General features: G+C 36.9%; 3 protein-coding genes and 1 long non-coding RNA gene across 5 annotated transcripts; 2 read left to right on the plus strand and 2 right to left on the minus strand.

Annotated features, from left to right (window-relative positions):
* The first annotated feature begins 1825 nt into the window (after positions 1-1825).
* LOC105955885 (mitochondrial uncoupling protein 5) lies at positions 1826-3407 on the plus strand. The gene has a single exon (XM_012979685.2). It carries the CDS (start codon positions 2197-2199, stop codon positions 3154-3156), a length of 960 nt encoding a protein of 319 aa, XP_012835139.2. The 5' UTR covers positions 1826-2196; the 3' UTR covers positions 3157-3407.
* Positions 3408-7728: 4321 nt separating this feature from the next.
* LOC105955863 (uncharacterized) lies at positions 7729-11543 on the minus strand. 2 transcript variants are annotated; one of them, XR_016034512.1, is made up of 6 exons: positions 11388-11543; positions 10909-10987; positions 9623-9737; positions 9376-9459; positions 8383-8571; positions 7729-7968 (listed from the first exon to the last, which is right to left on the minus strand). It is a non-coding gene; the product is annotated as an uncharacterized LOC105955863 (long non-coding RNA). The 2 variants fall into 2 exon arrangements; XR_016034513.1 differs by lacking the exon at positions 9623-9737.
* Positions 11544-14676: 3133 nt separating this feature from the next.
* On the plus strand, positions 14677-16845 carry LOC105955886 (uncharacterized). The gene is made up of 3 exons (XM_012979687.2): positions 14677-15716; positions 15785-16170; positions 16294-16845. The coding sequence occupies exons 1-3, from the start codon at positions 14747-14749 to the stop codon at positions 16624-16626; spliced, it is 1689 nt and encodes a 562-aa protein (XP_012835141.2). The 5' UTR covers positions 14677-14746; the 3' UTR covers positions 16627-16845.
* A 122-nt stretch (positions 16846-16967) lies between these two features.
* On the minus strand, positions 16968-18472 carry LOC148767118 (uncharacterized). Its single transcript, XM_088825416.1, has one exon. It carries the CDS (start codon positions 18318-18320, stop codon positions 17061-17063), a length of 1260 nt encoding a protein of 419 aa, XP_088681542.1. The 5' UTR covers positions 18321-18472; the 3' UTR covers positions 16968-17060.
* Positions 18473-23251: the final 4779 nt, after the last annotated feature.

The following is a 23251-nucleotide window of genomic DNA, read 5'->3' on the forward strand; positions in this document are numbered from 1 at the left end:
CACCAAATGTGGTAATTTGTATGTGGAATTCTTAAAATTATAATTTACTTTTAATTTTTTATAGTTCATATGTTCGAAAGTCCTCCAATTAATTAGGACTTTTAATAAGTCAATTGAAGGAAAATTTAAACTTAGGGGACCTTACCATTAGGGTGGGTGGACCTGGACCTGGACATGGTGCCGGAACAATGAATCAATTTTTAATGGAGTTGAAATTCTTACATTACGGATGTCAGTACGCGATTTTAGAACATTGCACCAACTTGTCACCTCCACAATCAGTCGAGCTATATACCCATACGGGCAGGAATAACAATTACTTAGGTCCTATAGAAAGTTGTTAATGCAATTATCAAAGGGAAGATATTTCCCAAGAATTACATGTGAGTCAAATCTATTGTACATCTAGTATTGTAAATAGGGTTGGGCATGGATTGATTTATCGGCCAACAGATTTATTTTTGACCCGCTTTTATTGGTCAATAATTTTTTTACCGAGTCGGTAATTTTAGTCGACCCATATATAAATGGGTCAGTCGGTGATTTTTAATTGATTCAAAAGTCGGTTGGTCGGGTAATATCGGCTAACCGAAGGTTTTAATAACAAAAAAATATTATAAATATTTAATTGTAATTCTAATTTTCTTAATGTTCAAATAATATATAAAAGAAGTCAAAACTCAAAAACTCGAAACACAAATTTATAAACCTCTACGTAGTATTTATGTTTTATAATTCTTATTTCACATTCTTTCTTATTTATTTACTTATTATAAAAGTTTAATAAATAAAAAACTCTTAATTTTAAAGTTAAGATTTTTGCAATATGAGTTTTCCCAAAATTTTAAATATCTTCTGAAAAAACATCTTACTATTATAAAAAAAAAACTACAAAGAGTGAATAAATAAATAAATAGCGTTAATTAACCAAAATAAAATTATGTAAATCCTATTACGAAACCGAATTGTGAAATTCGACTATAAGATGTCCACTAATTATACACTTCACTAATAAATTAAAACAATACACTACATTGTTCATAAATAAGGTATGCCCCAAAAGATTTATCAAATTAACAAAACATCACATTAACTCCAATTATTTAATGATTTATCTTACCAATTAAACCAAACTTAATAAGATTACATAACCTAATTTTTTTTTATCAATTAAATTGTTCAATCGAACAATTTATTGAGATAATCTATTGCACTTGGTAGATTTCCATAGTTCAATTTCTTGCATTTTTATATGTAAATAAATTCAATAAATATTATGTTAAAAAAATCAATAAATTTGGAAACAAATTATAACCAAGCTCACCTTGAAAAGCTTGCCAAAAAAGATCTCCCACTGGGAGCCACCCCCACCACGCGTAAAGGTTGGAAAATTAAATAAAATCAGAAACAAAAATTAAATAAATAATAATACGGGTAAATTACACCTAGACCCCTAAGGTATGCTAAAACAACTTTAAGATCCCTATAGTATCGGTAATTACAGTCAACCATAAAAAAATGTTATAAACCTTAATAGAATAACGCAGTGGTGGAGAAACATAGAGCTAGAGGGTGACATGACTCTCGTAACATTTCTTAAATTCTTATTATTTTATATAAGATTTTTTTATAAATTCTCGTATGTGGTAGCATTAACGGCCCCGCGTGAAACAAATATGTGCATATCGGTCCCCATGACATCAAATAATTGTTTCAGAGGTGTAACTGTAATTACTAATACCACATGGACCTTAAAGTAATTTTAGTTTACCTCAGGGGTGTACCTGTAATTTACCCTAATAATTAATTAGTAAATTCGCCAATAAGCGTGTGAAAACCTAGTTTCCTTCCTTCCCCTTTCCACCTTCCTCTTTTCCACACACATACACACACAAAAGCAAGCACTATAAATAAAATCCCTCCGCCACCATCTCCGCCACCACCACCAGTTCCGCCACCCATCAGAAATTTTCTTACAGCATATGTCTCAAAGGCCAAACATTCCCCACTTCTCCTCCATAGCTTTCGGCCTCCATTCCCATCTCCTGGTTTCCAGTGAGATGAACTCAGTTTCCAATTGGTCTTCTTCTTCTTCCTTTTAATTTTCGATTTTTTATTTTTTTAATTAACAGCATCCGGAATTTTCGGATCTCGATTTTTGTTTGTTCATTTTTTTCGATCGGAGAAAAAAAAAATATGGGGGTGAAGGGATTTGTTGAAGGAGGTATTGCTTCAATTGTCGCCGGTTGCAGCACCCACCCCCTCGATTTGATTAAGGTCAGGATGCAGCTCCAGGGGGAGGCGGCGGCGGCGGCGCCGCCGCCGGCCCTCCGCCCTGCTCTCGCCTTCCAAACACCCTCCTCCGTCGCTCAAAACGTCCGCCTCACTCCACCTCCGCCCAGGGTGGGGCCTGTTGCCGTCGGACTCCGGATCGTCCAGCAGGACGGCGTCGTCGGCCTCTTCTCCGGCGTCTCCGCCACCGTCCTCCGCCAGACGCTGTACTCCACCACGAGGATGGGCCTGTACGACATCCTGAAGACGAAGTGGTCCGATCCGAACACGAACAACATGCCGCTGACGAGGAAGATCGTCGCCGGACTCATCGCCGGCGGCATCGGCGCCGCCGTGGGTAACCCCGCCGACGTGGCGATGGTCCGGATGCAGGCGGACGGGCGCCTCCCGGCGGCGCAGAGGCGCAACTACAAGAGCGTGGTGGATGCCATCTCCCAGATGAGCAAGGGAGAGGGCGTCGCCAGCCTGTGGCGCGGCTCATCCCTTACGGTGAACCGCGCCATGGTGGTAACCGCCTCCCAGCTGGCGTCGTACGACCAGATCAAGGAGACGATACTCGACAAGGGGCTGATGAAGGACGGGCTCGGGACGCACGTGACGGCCAGCTTCGCGGCCGGGTTCGTTGCGTCGGTGGCGTCGAACCCGGTCGACGTGATCAAGACGCGGGTGATGAACATGAAGGTGGAGCCCGGGGTGGCGCCGCCGTACGCCGGCGCAATCGACTGCGCGATGAAGACGATCAGGGCGGAGGGGCCGATGGCGCTGTACAAGGGGTTCATTCCGACCATCTCTAGGCAAGGACCTTTCACCGTCGTGCTGTTTGTCACACTTGAACAGGTCCGAAAATTGCTCAAGGATTTTTGAATGGTGATGATGATGACGATCAAGATATTTTCAATAATAAATTATTATTATTATTATTATTATTATTAATTATAAAATTATAAAATCGCTTTTGGACTTTATTTTTATTTATTATATATTAAATATTAAATATTAATTAGATGATTATTGATGTATAACAATCTTAATTAATTGGTATGAGTGTCAAAAAATATAATTGTAAGATTGAAAATGAAGCAATTCTTGCGAATAAAAATGTTATTCGTTGCTTTTTTGCTGTGCAAAGTAGATGCTAAACTTGCTTAAGAACCTTGTTTTAACTTTTAATACAACATGAATATTAGATTTGAGAACATAATTATCAGTGATATATGTAGTGGATTGTAGTAAGATTTTAACTCTCAACAAGAGAGATTAGGAAAATTTATTGTTTTGCAATTTTGTTAAGCTTATTTTAAACATTGTTACGGTTGATAAATTATTTTAAAAGTTGATAACTTGTCTTATTTGTAGAAATGATTTTTAAAATGTTTTGAATAGTAAGTTTATAAGCTATTTTTACTGATTATAAAATCTCAAATAAAAAAAATATGAGGTAGGTGTAAGTGTAACCTTTATGAAAAAGTTCTTAAAAGTTTTCCAACATAATTTTAAAATAAAATTTTAAAAAATTACGCAACACTTTAAAAGAGTTTATAAATTATTTTTAACAATTTATAAACTTAGTTGGACACACTCTTAATCATTTCTTCATGTTTAGCCAACTTAGAATTAATTGATCTTTGTAGGACTTTTATGTTTTCCTGGATTTTAAAATATCGTGGGAGTGAATTTACAAAATTATTACAACAAAATTATTATATAGTAGATAATATGAAATGATGAATAACATTTGTAGCAATTTCCCTTACCTCTCTCTCTCTCTCTCTCTCTCTCTCTCTCTCTCTCTCTCTCTCTCTCTCTCTCTCTCTCTCTCTCTCTATATATATATATATATAGGGCAAATTACCAAAACCCCCCTGAGGTAAGCCTAAATAACGAAAATCCCCCCCATGTTCTCGTAATTACGAAAACCCCCCTGAGGTATGCAGACGTCTTACAAATCGCTCTAACGGTGTTAGACTCGATAGAATCTTTTTGATTCTCCCGAATATTCCTCCGATAATACCAATTTTGCCCTTGTACACGAAATTAACCTTAGGGGGGTAATTGTAAGCATTTTATTTAATGAGGGGTCATTATGAATTTACAAAATACTTATTTTTCTTAAATTAAACCCAAATATAATCAATCATTATGAATGTACAATGTATTTTTATTGGATTGAAAAAAATCAATGAATGAGATTTCAAAATTTAATTATTTTTTTATATATAAAATTAAATATTTTACAATTCGAGAAATACAACCATGCATCATTCAAGCTAAAAGCATAAATCCGTATGAATACTCCTCTGGATAAATAAAATCAATTAAAATATATAAATAAAAAAATATATAAGTGTCTGCAAAATACTTATTTTTCTTAAATTAAACCCAAATATAATCAATTATTATGAATGTACAGTGTATTTTTATTGGATTAAAAAAAATCAATGAATGAGATTTCAAAATTTAATTATTTTTTTATATATAAAATTAAATATTTTACAATTCGAGAAATACAACCATGCATCATTCAAGCTAAAAGCATAAATCCGTATGAATACTCCTCTGGATAAATAAAATCAATTAAAATATATAAATAAAAAAAATAAAAAATTATAATATCAAATTATCAATACAAATTACAAAGTAATAAATAAATTTATAAAAGCAATAAATCATCAACTGAAAGGGATGTCAGGGGGGATTTTCGTTATTTAGGCTTACCTCAGGGGGTTTTTGGTAATTTGCCCTTTATTTTTTACATATTTAACAGAAGGATATAATAGACATTTCACGTTTTCGGTTAAAAAAATTCGGTCAACCGTTAGTCAAGGGGGGTTTTCGTAATTACGAGAATATGGGAGGGATTTTCGTTATTTAGGCTTACCTCAGGGGTTTTGGTAATTTGCCCATGGTATTATTATGGGATAATCGGAGTGCTCTAATTAAGGGACAAGTGTAAATAAATTTAACGGAAATGTCTCTTTTTAATATAACGTAACATGTATGGTCCCACCACCTACTATCAGTGCAACCGTTTTTTTCTTAAAAGGTAAATTAATAAATTATTATAAGCTAACAATTGTAGTGAGGGAGAGTATAGATTTTATTTCTACAAGTTAAAATACTTTTTATTATATTATTATTTCCTTTATTTATTCTTGTATGTCTTTTTTCCCTTTTGTATTTTAAAGCTTAGTTTAACATGTTTGTTTTTTGTTTTTAATAATATTAAAAAAAATGTTTTAAATAATATCAAAATTTTAATTTTGATTTGATCATTAAGAAATTTATTATAAATAACCCTAATTATGTTGGTAAAAAAAAAGAAAGAAAAGAAAAACTAGCAGAAGGCCCCACACTAAATAAAAAGGAAGAAGAAAGTGAAGTATGAAAGTACAATAAGAAGGAAATTGCGTGTTAAACTGAAGTCCGGGAATATTTTAAAAGACAAAAAAAAGTTACTAGTTACAGACAATAAAATGTCATATAACGACCCAAAAAGATTACTAACGACAAAAAGATTACTACCCAAACCCAGCCTAGTCACCCCTACCCCTACGCTCATCCCTCAGCTCTTGGACGAGCCTGTCCGAAAGCTGGCGCAGGGATTCACCCGGCTTCAGAATGCATCCAAACATAGGTGTGCCGTCGTCGCCTTTATATGGAGTATTCTTGTGCAAGTAGTATGCATCCGGCGAATCAAAACGGGCACCGCAGTCACAAATGCGATGCTGAGGGTCACATACAGTGTTCTTACTCTTTCCAAATTGTAGCTTGAATTCGGGATGTGCATCGAATATTCCCTTAGCTTTTCTGCTTTGGTAATGCGCAGAAAGTTCCGTGGGAGAGTTAAATTGCCACTTCATCTTGTGATATGTCGGCCCCGGTTGATCATTCAGTTCATAGCACGTTTTACAATGAAATTTCTGTTTGAATGCATGGGACTTTGCGCTGTAGCACCGGCGCCCTTCACATTAAAAATTAAATAATAAATGATTTCAGATCCAGCAAACCAAGCGCAACACAGAACAACAACAGATCTAACAACACCCAGAATTTTAATTAAAAAAAACAAAAAGTTTTTTACTAACCTGAGCTACCAAACAACCGCGGCGCAACGGAGGATCCACAGAGACCTGTCGCCGCCGCAATGGAGGACGTCGCCGCCGCAAACCGAACGGATGAGCTACCGAACAACCGCGGCGCAACGGAGGATCCACAGAGACCTGTCGCCGCCGCAGTGGAGGACGTCGCCGCCGCAAACCGAACGGATGAGCTACCGAACAACCGCGGCGCAACGGAGGATCCACAGAGACCTGTCGCCGCCGCAATGGAGGACGTCGCCGCCGCAAACCGAACGGATGAGCTACCGAACAACCGCGGCGCAACGGAGGATCCACAGAGACCTGTCGCCGCCGCAGTGGAGGACGTCGCCGCCGCAAACCGAACGGATGAGCTACCGAACAACCGCGGCGCAACGGAGGATCCACAGAGACCTGTCGCCGCCGCAGTGGAGGACGTCGCCGCCGCAAACCGAACGGATGAGCTACCGAACAACCGCGGCGCAACGGAGGATCCACAGAGACCTGTCGCCGCCGCAATGGAGGACGTCGCCGCCGCAAACCGAACGGATGAGCTACCGAACAACCGCGGCGCAACGGAGGACCGACAGAGACCTGTCGCCGCCTCAGTGGAGGACGTCGCCGCCGCAACACATGTCGCCGCCTCAAACCGACCTGTCGCCGCCGCGGCAATGATGGACCGCCCAGCATCAAACATGAACTTAGACATTTTCCGACCTGTCGCCGCCGCAGCACCAAACATGAACTTAGACATTTTCGACATTTTCGTGTTCTCTGTGTCTGTATGTATATATATGTGTACTCTGTGTATGGTGTACTCTCTGTTTGTGTCTATATATATATAGTTGGTGTACTCTCTATGTGTCTATATATATATATATGGTTATTATTATATTATATATATGGTTTACGTGTGTTTGTATATATATGGTATATATATATTCATCAGAGATTTGCTCAATTTGAATTATACACTCATAGTATCATTTAGTTCATTTTTTTTTATTTTGTTTTTATGATTATTTATTTACTTATATATTGAACAATCGAAATAAAAAAAAATGAAGCATATGTCACACATAATAATTAATTACGTGCAATCCCATGATCAAATTCCTAAACTCCAAAAATAAAAATTAAAATCAACTATCTCTAGAAAAAAAAAAAAAAAAAAAAACTCAAATAGTTACGGTGCTACTTTGAGCAATTCAGAATATAAGAAATCAAAGGCCCATTACATGAAGTTAAAATTGATATTACAATCCTCTGCAAAATTTTTAATTCCATTGCAAGACCTTTCATTTCCCTGCAAAAAACCTGCAAAAAACAGAATGTCACATCATGGTATAATGCTTTTTCCTTTTTTTTTTTTTTTTTTTTTTTTAATTTCAACCCTAAAGTTAGGTCTAATGCAAGTTAATATTAGTTATAATATGCAAGTTAGAGAAAAACTGCATATCAAACAATTAGTCTCCTCAATTTTTTAGATAGAGAGAGACCTAAATTAATAACCTAGTTTAAATAATAAATTCGCCGGTCCCAAATCAATGGGTTGACCAAGTGAGCGTATGAGGCCTTCACCGTTTGTCCCTTGTCAGTCCTACAAGAGCAAATATATATATATATATATATATATATATTCTAAGTTCTCTTTTGAGGCAGCTAAAATTAGCTGAAGATAGTCTCTCATGATTAAATTTGCAGCTAAATTAGTTAATTCAGAAGATAATTTGCTCAAAGATTGTTTTGAGCAAATTTCACAAAGATTCACAACTAATTATAATTTCATCGATTTTGTCTATGTAAGTTGAACCCACCCCTTGTAAACCAAATTATATAATCTGGTCCCATTTTCGAAATTAGTGTTCAGGGGATTGTTAGTATAGATGTGGTGTATATGTATTTATATTTGTACGGTCAAGTATGTTTTAATGTGCATTACATTGAAAGGTAATTAGAGAAAACAAAGAAAAATTAAATGGAAATATGGAGATATAGAGAGAGTATTACATACAGTAAAACAGCTGCAGAAAAGTCGGGATTGTTGAAGCTTATTCCAGCATTGCACTTTGTAACGGATGAAGATGAGGTGTCAAACCCCACTTAATCACCAATAGCTATATCCTTGGAGCCAATTCCTGCAGCAACTTCCAGAAGAGGACTTGGGTTCAGACCAATACTGGCATCGATAACGTACATCAAGCTGGAAAAAAAAAAAAAAAACCATGATATTTATATTGTTTCTAAACCATACTTCAATAAAAACCATGTATACGACACTACATTATCTTTTAACTGATATATCAAGCAGACTCTTTCGAGAGTTTCTGTGTCGAGAAGGAGAATAATGATGATGTCAATGGCAAAATAATCAGGTTCATGCATTATGCCAGTATCTGCTCGCAGATTGTAAGAACGTATAGAAGGTCAACAAGGTCTTTGGAAACAAATCTTTTACCAACATTGCAGGATGTTCAAAGTCAAATCGTGGAAAGTTCTTCATATAATGAGTTTCGTAACAATTATGCAATTCATTGCAGTCCATATGGAAGACTAATATAGCACAAGAAATCGCATCTCACAAAATATTTAACCACTGGGGGTAGAGGGTACACAATCATCACTATATTGAAACGACATGAGAAAGGTTGAGACCCTTTGTACATCACTATGCCCCGCCTATGACACAGCTCCAGGAATAAAAAATTAGAAAAAAAATGTAATATGAAAAAAAGGTATTTAGAAGTCATTCAGCTATGCAATTTAAAAATAATCTCTACTCCATGGGAGAGCTTAGCATCACTTCACTTCTTCCAACATTAGAAATCATTCAATTACTGAGTGAATGGTATCAGTTTTCCTTCGTCTCAACCAAAATAAACTTAATATGTTTAGATTCAAAAATTTCAAAAACACAAAAAAAAAAAAAAAAAAAAAAAAAAAAACGAAACTCATGCACAACAAGAACATCTGTAAGTTTTAAAAGTGCACATTGCAAATTAAGTACCTTCCCGGACTTGTTATCAGGAACATTAAAGCTGATAGCTGCTTTTGTTCCAGGCACCACATCACAAGTCACCTTTGTCGAAACCTGTAAGTGGATGACACCATAAGGATAGATAAACAAAAATATGCTGATGGTCCACTGAGAATTAGAGGATAAATCTCTGAATAAAAATTACTCAACCATACAAACAATTCTATATAGCTACTCCAACTCAGTCAGATTTAATTGCAACTAAGGATTTTCTTACTTTCGAATAGGTGTAAACTTTAACATCAACAGTAGTTTAGTTTTTCTACTTCTGTACTGTGTACTTAGGTCACCAACTAATATTGATCCTTCTTTATACCAGTAGCTGTAAGTGCCTGTCAAAAGGACAAACTACAGTTAATATTGTGGAGCAGTTGATTAAATTTTGCATTTCCGGGTATAGTTTTGTATGATTGTATATGCAACTAACTAGTTAAATTCCAGATAATCAAATCTAAGTAGAGCAGAAAAAATGGCCACCTACAACCGAATCTTTTAAAATTGATAATTGAAACAACTTGGCAAATAGTTTTTCCATGTTTATCGTATAGCGTATGAAATGCAATCAAAAAGCAGATCTATCATTCTAGCTTTGAGTCCAGTTGGTAATTACTTTAATAAATAAAAAAATGGAACAAAATCTTTCGTCTATCCAATAGAGATCAGTGAAAAATACAGCAGAAACTAAAGCTTGATCCATACTCAACTCGTTGTTATATGTCATGTCAAAATAAATTTCTTTGACATCCCATGTAGATCATATAAGAAAATTGAAGCTTCGACAGGCAAGTTGCATCATAAAGCTAATGCAAGTACAAGATATTGTTGTACCATTCCGGTGGAACTTGGAGGTGAAGTATAAATCAGCAACCCCGAAAAACTAAAATGATAGAAATTTTCCTCTCCGTACAACTTTATGCAGATAGGACCTCAGTTGCTTTATGCATGAACTACACTGAAGAATACAAAACAGATGAAGAGAGCTTCGCTTGACAACTACGACCACAGTTCGTGTAGCATGTGATTTCAAATAATACTAAAACAAGAACTTATAACCCTCAATACTACAAATTTAAAATTAAGCTTTAGCAGCAGAAAGCAGGCACTTAGCCATCATTGAAACTTAGGAAAAACTGGTGAAAGAATAGAATGGGATTATGTGAATTACGTAAGTGGTACCCGAATCAAACATGTGGAGGTTATTGATATCCCAAATAGAATTTCACATACAAATATTCTAGCCACGTACGACTTGAATAATTGCAATAAAGACATCATATATTCTCGACCTACTAAATACCAAATACGTATCATTACTGAAAATCAACTAATCAGAGTAATCCACATTAAACATATCGCACAGACAAATGAACCATCACGAAAATAAACATTTGATACACATAACACAATATAAACCACAATTTTTGAAATTACCGCTAGAATATGAGTGCATATGAAACTTTGGGTAACTAACTAACATATAATAATACCCTCTCAAAAGTTTACCTCTAGCGCGCCTGCCGATTTCTGAATATGGAGTCAGACCGTTGCCCATTATTGCCTTTTTTTCTCTTTAACGAAAGTTCTGCCAAAAAAAGAAATCATAATTCATACATTACTACAACACACTTACTCTCTTCTGAAAACACCCACACACTCATACGCCCGAAAAGCAAATACTCATACATGAAATCATGTGCTAGCGAAAATGTCGGACATAATATAAAAATCAGCAGCTATACACCTATAATTGCATTTGATTTACCTCAAAAAAAAAAGTAATCTCTAGAAGCAATAAACCATATTAGTCAAACGGAGACAAACGAGGATTAATGTTTCATATCTTTGTAAATGGGAAATACAGAGTGCAGAACCAGTATAAACCGGTGCTCACACACGCATATACATATATGTGTGTGTGTGTGTGTGTGTGTATAAATTCAGTCTGTGCACAATGTAAGAAAGGCAGAATGAAGAGTTCTTACAGATGAAAGCTATGATCGCCGGCTAGCAGCGACCACCGGAGGCAACGACGCCGTTTGGTGTTGAAATGTAAGCAAAATTTAGAGAGGAGACAGACAATCAGAAACGAGGGTTTTGAACCAAAGATGAGAGCGCTAAGGGGGAGGGAAGAAATGATACAGTTACCCACCTGTGTGATTTTAGATGGATCAACTCTGGGTGCTCATTTGTCGGTCACGGTGTGGTATATATCACAAGCTTGTTTTAACTTGTGAGTAAGCTGTGGGCTGTGTTTGGGCCGTCCATGGGTTCGAAATGTGGGCCCAAAATTAAGACGTGTTTAGCACCAACGGCTTAACTAAAAATTCGATTTCTTTTAGTACGAATTTGATATCTTTTGCTACGGTTAATAATCGTAGTAAAAAGTTATTTTTTTACTAGTGCAAGTTTTGCACAATCGCTTTTCTTCTACGACTTTGGCGGTTATTTGTTCGTGTAGATAAGTTTCTCTTGAGTCCTGAAACAGTTTTACATAGAAGTAAGGTGGGGAAGGTGGCTTTCACACACTGGCCAATTGAAACGTTAGAAAAAAAAAAACAAAAAAAATTAGTGATTGTGTTCAATAGAAGTCGGCAGTTTCCTCAGAAAAATCAGGAAAAGGAAAAAAAAAAAAAACACTTGCATCAACATGCCTAAATAAATGGGAAAAAAATGAGAATAAAACAAAGAAAAAAAACTATATGTAATGATTAATGAACGTGAAAAAAAAAAAGAAAAAAAGAAGAATAAAAAAATTTAGGATTAAATTATTATGTACCAAAAATACCCCTAGGGTTACAATTATTCACAAAATTACTTCTAGGGTTTGGGGCAAACTCTATCTTTTATATATAAAGATTATTAAAAATACCCCTATGGTTACAATTATTTATAAAATTACTTCTAGAATTTTGGGCAAAACCTTTATTTTATATATAAAGATTATGCATGAGACCACCATCATCCCCTTACCACCACCACTACCTCTCCCACGCTGTACACCGCTGATTCGCCCAAAACCACCCTTGGAAGATGAACCGTATGATTCGAAGGGTCCAGGATTTAACTTGTGCTACCGACCTGTTATCCTGCACCAGAGAGAGAGCCAGACTGACGCCGGAGTTAGCACTCCGACGGTCAAGTCAGTGATTGTTTATGGTGGTTTTTTGTGGAGGATATAATGTAAGTTTTTTGGGACTCTTACCTGCCTTTACCTATCGAATGCAGGTGGATATTTATAATATTCTGACCTGGATTCTTCCGGAAAAATCGGGCACGCCGTCGGGATGACTGTCTTCCTACCTTCTCCCGGCGACGTTAGACATCATTCCCCTCGAGAGGGCTATGGCAGCCTCCTTCCTGGCTTTACAGGCTAGCTTGGCTGAAAGACTTTTCATCAGCGGCAGGCCTTTTAGTCATTCGAACATTAAATGCAAATGTCAGGGCAGTTAATGTGCCGATGTAGGCATAAAGAATGGCTTTCAGTTGTCATTAATGCAGTCTTTTTTGCCGCCGCTAAAAAGGTCTTAGAGGGGACCCACGAGCCCCTCGGGTATTAGTCTCCTCGGGAGATTGATGCTCTCGAGGAGGGTTTGGGCCTCGGCCCTGTCTTCATTGGGCCTAAAAAGGCTTACATAGCATCTTATTTTGACTTGGGCTGGCTGAGGCCCCATTGATTTTGGGCCGATTTCTTTTCCGGATCAACCGCTATCGCCGTCACATCCTCACCGACCACCTCCGTCCCCTCGTCGTTCCACCACCCAACCTCACTTCGTCTTCGCCGCTCAAAACCCTCACAATCACAGTCGCCGACACCACCATCGCGCCCGCACACGACGCCAACGAGTCGTACACGCTCGACATCCCCTCCACCGCCGCCGCCGCCGTTCTGACCGCAGAAACCCCATGGGAACGATGCGGGAACTGGAGACGTTCTCGCAGCTGGTGTGCTTGAAGTTGTCGGTGGTGGTCTGCTCCGTCGCCACCGCCAAGGAGTTCTTCGCTAAGAACAGGTAATTCATAGACAAATCTGGATATATGCTCTCCTTTCTCTCTTTTTTACTGTAATTATCGCATTCAGATTTTTAGCCTTTGGGAAAAGAAAACTCTCACCAAGTCCGACGGTGTGGTGACGATGGGGAGGCTGATTTTGGGTTTTTTTGGATCGCGCATGCTGAAACCTTAATCGACTATGTACATGTTCATAGTCGATTACGGTTGATCGACTACAGTTTTTTTAATTTTTTTTTGAATTTTTTGTTTATTGATTTCAATTGTATAAATCATTTATAATGTTTGTATATTTTTTGTTTTGTAATATGTAGTTGATTTTGCATTTTTTTCAGTTGTGATTTGTTATTTTTAGTAGCAGATTTTTAATCGACTATGCTTCACATCATCGTCGATTAATATGCTTCATTGACTCCAATTTTTTTTTTTTTTTTTTGTTTATTGATTTGAATTGTATAAATCAATTATAATGTTTGTATATTGTGAGTGTAGTTGAATTTGCATTTTTGTAGTTGTGATTTGTTATTTTTAGTAGTCCTTAATTGACTATAGTTCATCTTAGTCGATTTAATATGTTTTATAGTCGATTAACATATCTCATAGAGAGAAAAAGTTAAAAACGAAAAAGAAAATTAAAAAAAATAATAATAATAGTAATAATAAATTATTAACAGTAATAAAAAACTAATAATAAAAAAAAAAGAAAAAAGAGAGAGAGAGAAAGACACGGTCATGGGATCGTGGGCTGGTGGGTCATGGGGATGTGTAAGGTGGAGGGACATAAATGGAAAAATAAATGACAGAAATTTAGAGTGGGATCTTCTCAAATGGTGCAAAATAGTTTGGATCTTTCTCTATTAAAAGAAGTATTAATGGAATAAATATGGAAACGAAAATAAATTGAGATGATTGAAAGGTTCCACCGAAACAATCGGACGAAAAATGCAAGAGTGCATTTGGATGGAGGGATTTGGAGTAGGATTTGATTTGGGGAAGGAATTTGAGATGACTCAAAATTTGGAGTCATTTGAAATCCACACCAATTGCTCAAAAAACAACTAAAAAAGAGAAGGAATTTGTTATTATGAATTTCAAATCCCTCCATCCAAATGGACCATAAGACAAATTGCAATAAGCCTAAATACCATACACGTGTTGCAATGAAAAATCACTTGGCGTTTACTCATTAGATTATGTGTCTACCTTTGTTACACGCGTAGCATTTTCACTATTATTATTATTATTATTATTATATCTCTCTACCTTTGTTATAAATTATAATGCAAATTCTTCTCTTCACATTAATAAGCGTTGTTAGTTTTTTACAAGGGTCATGGCGACTAGAAGTCCGGTTGAAGATAAACAAAAATTACCGATTGATGTGATTAGTAGTTCAGAGCCATTAGGGTTTATGAAATTTTCTGGCGATGATTATTGTCGTGGATTCGGCGTGGCTGGAAATCGTGAAGTTTGTATGGGCGGGAAAAAAACTGTGGGCGGAAGGACGGCTGAGAGCGAGCGTTGGATGATGCGTGAACCGAGCAGTACTTCCTCAGGGAGCGATGGACCGAGGAGCTCTAGCAAGGCATGCCGTCGTTCGGTTCCGGGGAATAAACGAGGTAAGTTCCTTAGAGCCCGTGGTGGGGGCTATGTTGGTCGGAACTCGCCGCGATCAAAAGAGGCAAAGAACCCGGTGAAAGTGAAACCCCCGCTGTTGGAACGTGACACCATCCTTACAGAATTTGACTTGCAAGTAATTGGTGATAAATTTAATTTGGAAGATGGAATTGTGTTTGCGGTCCCAGCAAAAGGCCATAGGCTTGCAGAACCGCCTACTGGATTTTTCACCGTCTATGTTGCTCACTTGAGTGCTGGATTGACAATTCCGCCCCATCCTCTACTCATAGAGATATGTACGGACAATGGTATTAGCATGGCGCAACTTACACCGAGTGCTATCTTATTCTTCCGAGGTTTTTGTCATCGGGTGGAGGAGATTGGGCTACCATTGAGTGTGGAATTATTTTATGCCTTGTTTTCCTTAATGCGGAAGAATCGGGAGTTCTTCTACTTCTGTCCCCGTGCTAATTGCAAATTTTTGATTCGTAGCTCCACGAGTTGGGAGGACTGGACAGAAAGATTTTTTTATGTACGAGATGACAATTGGGGAATTCCCGTGACTTGGAGGAAAAATAAAGTGTGTAATACTCTCAAAACAATAGATATGAGAAAGTTGCAAAAACAGTGTGCCGACAGTGGGTTGTTTGACTCTATGTTTGACCCATTGGAATTGGCTCTTGATGGTAAATTGTTGATTTTTCACTTCATGTTCTTGTACTTTATTTGACGATATTATCCCTTCCCTTTTCAGGTGGGAAGATCGATTTTGCCTCTATTCGAGCCAAGAAGCAAAAACAAGAGACCGAGTCACGCCCTACTCGGGTTGATACTTTGAAAGTTGGTGATGATGATGATGATGATGATGATGATGGCCTTCAGCGGCGCAACAACTGTTTTGAGGAGGAGGTAATCCAGGGATTGGAGAAGCGCCCGGGCGGTGAATCTTCAGCATGCACTCGTGGTGGCAAAGGTTTGTTCCTATCCGAGGTAAATGGCGTGGAGACACTTTGGGACCCATCGGATGATGATTTTGCTGTGGCCAGGACTCGGGCAGTTTCTACCGAGTACGATATGTGTCGCCTATCAAAGAAACCGATTGACCAACTTATTGCCGCGATACATGCGAATTCGGCTAGAGTAAGTAGTGTTCATTATTCACAATTTGCATCAATCACATGCTTATTTACTCATCTTATATTAGACGGTCTCAGTCCTCTCATGCATAATTAATAATTCTCGTCTTGTCAATGTCTCTAAAAGAGTATCACCCTTGCCGACCTCGTTTCTATGCATGTGGAGGAAGCAAAAGGAGTTTTATTGAAGGTCAAGGCGGAGTACATCCAGTTGAACAGCCAGTACATTGATATGTGTAATCGGTGCACGGAGCAGTCGACACAGATTTCCCTTTTGAAAGCAAACCTGGAGAAGGAACGTATGGAGTGGAAGGCTTCATATGAGCAACTCGAGGCAAAATATCATCAGGCCAAGGAGAAGGCGGAGGAGGGTGCTGTGAAAAGGGTTGAAGATACAGCGACGTATCGGGATGTCGTTTTGCTTTGCCGCAAGCAGATGCGCGAGACCTTGAATGGCTAACAATTCCTTTTTTTGTTTTTTTTGTTTTCCTGTTCTAGCTTTATTTTGCTCGTCTTTTAGGCGTTTTGCCAATTTCTTTTTGCTAGTAGGACTTTGGTTTTGGTTTTCTTTTGCTACTCTATTTTGAGTGTTTTGATTAGTTGCAAATTCATATCCATATATATCCTCACACAAAGACACCAAGTTCTGCCATTTTGTAATTGCGGTTGATTTTTTTGACTCGATAGCTTATGTGAGCAATCATATATATGAAACATAGATGTACTGCCCTAATAGCATCTAGAAGAAACAGGGAAGATAATAAACGGAGACATGAAATATAACATAAAACAAAAGAAGAGTGAATCAATATGATGAAATGCCAATTCAGAAAAAGAAACTCAAGAGTTTGAAATAACTTAAAAAAATACAACAAGGCGAATAGAAGAGAAGTACTAGAGGGGTGGGGTGGGAGTGTACCACATTGGAGAGGGTGAAATCCTTCGAAAGCTCTTGGCATCAGACGGGTAATAGCAGGGTGAGAAAGATCGATCCTTGTAGCTGAAAATGCCGATGTCATGCCCACCATAATCAAGCTCGTCATCATCATCGAAGTCATTCCTAAGAAGATCATCAGTAAAGTAAATAGAATCGGGTTTCACAAATCCCTCCGGGTAGTCTTTGGCTGAGATGGCAAAGCTGTGGTTTGTACCTATGAATAAGGCCAGACCGTCGTCGTCCCCTCCCAACGAAGAACCATGATCCATGTACATAAATGCTCTGCTCTCCGGATCGTATTTATGAACATCAAAATCGATAGTCTTGTAAGGTAAACTTTCATCATAGCAGAGATCGGGCGAAACAAAGGAGCCATTAGAGTCCACGTTATTAGCCACGAACCTAATCACCAGAAAAAGCTGACCGGATTTCTCGTCTACGACGAGGGATCTCATCATCCTGCACAAATATTTCATGACCAACTCTTCACGGGAACGGTAGGCGACGGGGTACATCTCCGGGTCCGCGGACAAGTCGTTCATCGGAATCATCACCGGAGAGTGCGGGTCACGCAGATCCCAAGCCTCGAAATCGCTGTTATCGGTGACGCAGAAGAACAACTCTTGTGCGGCGGAGTAGACAAAGGACTCGTAGACTCTAACCACCTCGGACCCATTAAAGCCGTCGTTGGTAAGACGAGATCCAATGGGAGTCCACTCAGTGCTGCGGCCGGGGCAGCAAAATGCTAGTTCATATCCGTAAATCATCATTGCGCGGCAGTTTTCTTCTTCTTCTTCTTCGTTGGGAGAGAATGAGGTGATGAGACCTTCTACGCACCCGAATATGTTGTTAGGGTTCAATGGGACGGGCGGAAGCTTAAGGTGGCGTTGGGAGAGGGGATTTGTGAGCAACAGATCGTCGTTGGTCTTATTCAACAAAGCTAGCCAACCCTTTGAAGATCCCACGAATTTTGTGTCGTCGATGTTAAAACCATCGCCGCCGCCTCTGATGCTCAATACTCTGCTCTCGCCGAGGCTGTAGAAGTTGTGAGTCACTTGGCCGCCTTCGACGGCTGGCGGTAGCATCAGCCAAGGCAAGACCTTTGTCGACCGAGAAGATCCATCTGAGACGCTCAACGTGCTCATCCGCCGCCGGCATATCCAATTTGAAACTCCGGCTCGGGAAAACAGAAGAGACACCAACCTCCTACCACCCATCTCAATCAATACTTTAGACGATGATGTAAAACTGAACGTTCGATCGAGGTTTATAAACTAGATTGCCGGCCCTACAACTTCCTCACGAGTGCGTTTTGCTCTTTTCTATTTATTAAATATTTAATAATTACGGGAATTACACAAAATTTTCCTTTCCCGAGTTACGATGCCCTTTAATTAAATTATTTTTTTTCCTTTTTTCTTTTTTTTCCTTATTAGTAGGATGAATTCAGTGGCGGTACTTTCAAGGCTGTTGAACCCACCCCCAAGAAAATATATATATTTGGTATTATATTTTTTCAATATTACTTTTGGCTCCCCAAAGTTTTTGTAAATATGTGTCTTAACCCATTATTTTTTTGTTTCTTCTCCATAATCTTATATAAATTAGGGTTAAATACAAAAACACCCCTGTACTATGGACTTTGTATCATTTACCCCCCTGTACTACACATAAATACAAAAATCCCCCTCACATTGCATTTTTTCCAAAATATGACGAAAATACCCCTACTCAAGCATATATATATATATATATATATTTTGAGCCATTTTCCACTATATATTTTACCATTTTCGGTCAAATTTACGTTGAAAATTTTGATATTTATACTTTTTTCTCCAAAACATCTAATTGCTTACATTTTTTTATTTTCTAAAGACAACCTTTTATTTTTGCCATTTTGAGTTTCTTCATTTTTTTTTCTTAAATGTCTTCCGTTAGTTCAAACATCCTAAGATTACAAACATCTTTACAATCCTATTATTGTTGATAATTTGAACTACCGGAAGACATTTAAGAAAAAAATGAATAAGTTCAAAATGAAAAAAATAAAAGGTTTTTATTCAGAAAATTAAAAAAAAGAATCTAAGTAATTAAATGTTTTGAAGGAAAAAAAAAAAATTCCCAAGTAAAATTGACCGAAAATGTTAAAAAATATAGTGGAAAATGGCTCAAACAAACCCTTATATTTATAGGTTTAGCAGGGGTATTTTCGTCATACTTTGAAAAAAATATAATAGCAGGGGGGTTTTTGTATTTATGTGTAGTACAGGGGGGTAAATGATACAAAGTCCATAGTACATGGGTGTTTTTGTATTTAACCCTATAAATTATAGACAAATATTTTATATTTAATATAAAATATAAAATACTCCCTTCGTTTCAAATTAACTATCGCTTTGGGAATTTTTTCTTGTTCCAAATTATCTATCACTTTAGAATTTCAACGATGCATTAATTATTATTTTCTCAATTTTGCCCTTATTACTATTCATTATTTGAGATAGAATTAATGGAAACAACATTAATAACATGGATATTCTAGTCATTCTATATATTTTTCTCTAAAATCGACGCACATTTATTAGTTTTCTTAATATGTGCACAATAACCCAAAGCGACACATCTTTTAGCATGGATGGAGTAAGATGCTTTAAACTTGTATTATTTTAAATAAAAATTTAAGAATATTACTTATTTTTGAATTTTTTTTTATCAATGCCTTTAAAAAAATAAGATGAGATAATGCCATGAATCCCCGAAATATTAAGTGCAATAGATTATTAGAATAATTAGAATTAATTTAGATTTTTTTGTGATGATTAAAATAAAATATACTTATGATATGTTAATTAAAAATTAGTAATATAAACTTTTTTTTGGCAATATTTTGTGAATCTAATTTTTTTTTCGGGGCGCTGCCCCGAACTCCAAAATTTTAGTTGGTCCCCCTACATTTTGATTTTGGTTCCGTCCTTGAGGGTGATCATGGTGATTGATTCTGACGAAGAATTTGACGATGAATATACAAACGAGTACAATAATTTCAATATGTGTTATGATGTTCCTCAAATTATTTAAAAAAAAAATAAAAAAATTTGGAAGCTCACTTGAAGATCTTCAAGGAATCTTGCCCTGCAGAACGGGAGCAACGTATTGAAGTATATAATTAACATGTTTCTTCTCGTTCACAGTGTCACATATTCTCCCAGCAGCTGTTTTTTTTTTCTTCTTCTTTTTTTAAATAAAACAAATCATAAATACTTTTCTATAGGTATTGACAAGATTATTCGAACTTGGGTCAATTGGCATAAGTGTACTTATTCCAACCGCCAGATCATCCCATGCGGGAACAAGTGTTAGTACTTTCTTTTCTCTTTTTTTTTCTTTTTTTTTTTTTAATTTTTTATCTCTATTCTCGAGAATGGTAGTACTTAAAAACACACTTATTATGCATAATAACAAGAAAATAATTAAGGATAATAAACTAATAGAAAAGTAGTAAACTTGAGCACAATAATTGATCAAAAAAAAGAAAAAAAAAACTTGAGCACAATAATTGAAAAATCTAATGTTAGGAGAACGGAGATCGCATGTTGGGCGTAGCCGCGTATGATTGTACTTGTTTTGCTAGGCAAGTTTGATGACGTAGGAGTTAGGACAATAACGTGTGGACCTAACTTTGTCTCCTCTCCACAATCTCATTATTTATGTGTGCACATTTTGCAAATAAGTGAATTAATGGGTACTTATTTATAAAGAGATTCATATAATAAATTTCTTTAAAAAAAATTCACACATGAACCAGAGGTTTGTAAAATACTAAAATAGCCTATCATACTTTCATATGCTCCAATTTCACTATTTAATTTCAATCTAACCTTAATTAGAACCAAATTTCATAAATTATTCAATTTTTACCCAAACATATTTTTACGGAAAAATACCATTTTACCCTTCGTTTCAATCTCGTATTTACCAAAACAATTAGTAGACATACTAATAGTAGTAGTTGTTGTCCTTGTGGTTGGTGGCATCTTTACAAAGCATGGATCTCACCTCCAAGATGCTTCGTGGGGGTCCCACGTCTTTTTCTTGTAGTGCGTTTCCGAGCAATTGTTGCATTTCAAAACATGGAAAGCTGTTTTGGGTTCGGGCCAGTGTTTCAATACTTTGGATGTGAGCACAGAAGCCAGGGTATTTATGGAAACTGCAGATTTGGTAGAGGCATAGGAACTTGTAGAATTCATTTATCAAGTCAGGAGTCACATTATAGAATTGTTCCCTAACAAACACTTTTCCATACCCTGAGACCCCACAACAGAGAAACGATCAGACAAGTTGGCATAAAATTCGACAATCACATACCTATCATAAGGTTGTGCACTCACTATAATTCCCAACAGACCTTGAGATTTGAGTAAACGAAAGATCCCTAATGTTAGAATTTATTTCGTGCAGATATAAATTATTTGTGTCAGATTCAGTTTTTCGTTACTGTTGCGTGAAGTGTTGCAACAGTTCGTGAAGCAGTTCGTAAAAACAGAAATAAACGAGACACAAATTTTAATGTGGTTCGGATACAATTGTACCCTACATCCACGGGGACCTGCAAATAAAATTTACTAATTTTTAGTTTTACGAATACAATAATAGGACTTAATCAAAATACAAAGACTCCCTCTTTGTTGACGCCGTTCTTGTATACTACGCTGAATTATAAATCTTCAATTTTCAGCACGTCCCTTGCTCCGCACGGTTGAACTCCCTTCACCGCTGAATCCCTCAGTCGGCGGATCGATCTTCTCCCGAGATCTGTTTAAACCCCTCTCCCGAAGAACCGATCTTCTTTTTGTATAGAAGAAGCGAACTTGTGATATTCCTTGAATCTTGGTGTCTTCAACACAAAGCCTTGAAGCCGGTATAATTTCTATGAAAATCACGTATCACGATGGAACAATAAAAACGAGAGCCAAGAATATTTTCTCTGTATATTTTTCTCTCGATGAAAAAAACGTTCCGGGAGCAACACAGAAAAGAGAAAATATTTCTCTCAAAAAGGCACGCACAACACTAACATCTATTTGCTCCACTTTTATAAGCCTGATAAAGAATCCTACAAGAGTCTAATGCAAAATACGTATCAGGCATATTAGGATATAAATCTTATCAAAAGATATTAACTCCTATTCAAACACTAATTCCCAAATAAAATAATATCACAATTAATGACAACATATAAACCAATGGAACCACTCCTTCCTTTTTAGAAAAACACACGGCACATACAAGGCTTGTTGCCCAAGACTTTGAGAATAATTAGAATTCAATTTTGGTTCTAATAGTAAGAGACCTGCACACAAGAAAGTCTTGGGTTAAAATAAGAATAACTTTTTAGAAGAATAATTCCTATTATAAATCAATTAATGACAAATTAAAAGAATTAAAAAGTACAAGGACTCTTCCCTTCTTTAGCTCACGGTATATGCAAACTTGTGGCACAAGTTTCATTTAATTCTCGTATAATTAGAATTCAAAGGATTCTAACACCTAAGCGAGAGAGAACACGCTCAGGAAAACACACACGTTTACTCAAATTTTCCCAATTTTCTTGAGCCAGTTCATAGTAGAAAATGGGAGAGAAACAAGTACCGACAGAAAGTTGAGAGCCTGTGAAGGAATCTGAAGATTCAGAACGAAGCGGGTCATCTTCGGAAATTGGCTCAGAAGGGGAGAGATGCCCTTCAGAGTCGAAGTGCTAGTCTGCACTGGATTATTATTATTTATTTATCTTGGTGTAATGGTGTTTGAGGGTGAGTCAATATCAGTACCATGCGAATCACTATCCATAACTAATTACAACCAACAATATTGACATTTATTGTAAAAAAAAATGAATTAACATTATCATAAAATTCAAACACTCAACAATTAAATTTATATCTACTAAATATTGAAAAAAAAAAAAGCATATGTCACACATAATAATTAATTACTGCAATCCCATGATCAAATTCCTAATCTCCAAACATAAAAATTAAAATCAACTATCTCTAAAAAAAACTCAAATAGTTATGGTGCTAGTTTGAGCAATTTAGAATATAAGAAATCAAAGGCAGCAGCATTACATGAAGTTAAGATTGATATT

This window comes from Erythranthe guttata, chromosome 11 (genome assembly GCF_056151865.1).
Source record: "Erythranthe guttata isolate IM_541 chromosome 11, IM_541, whole genome shotgun sequence".
NCBI lineage: Eukaryota > Viridiplantae > Streptophyta > Magnoliopsida > Lamiales > Phrymaceae > Erythranthe > Erythranthe guttata.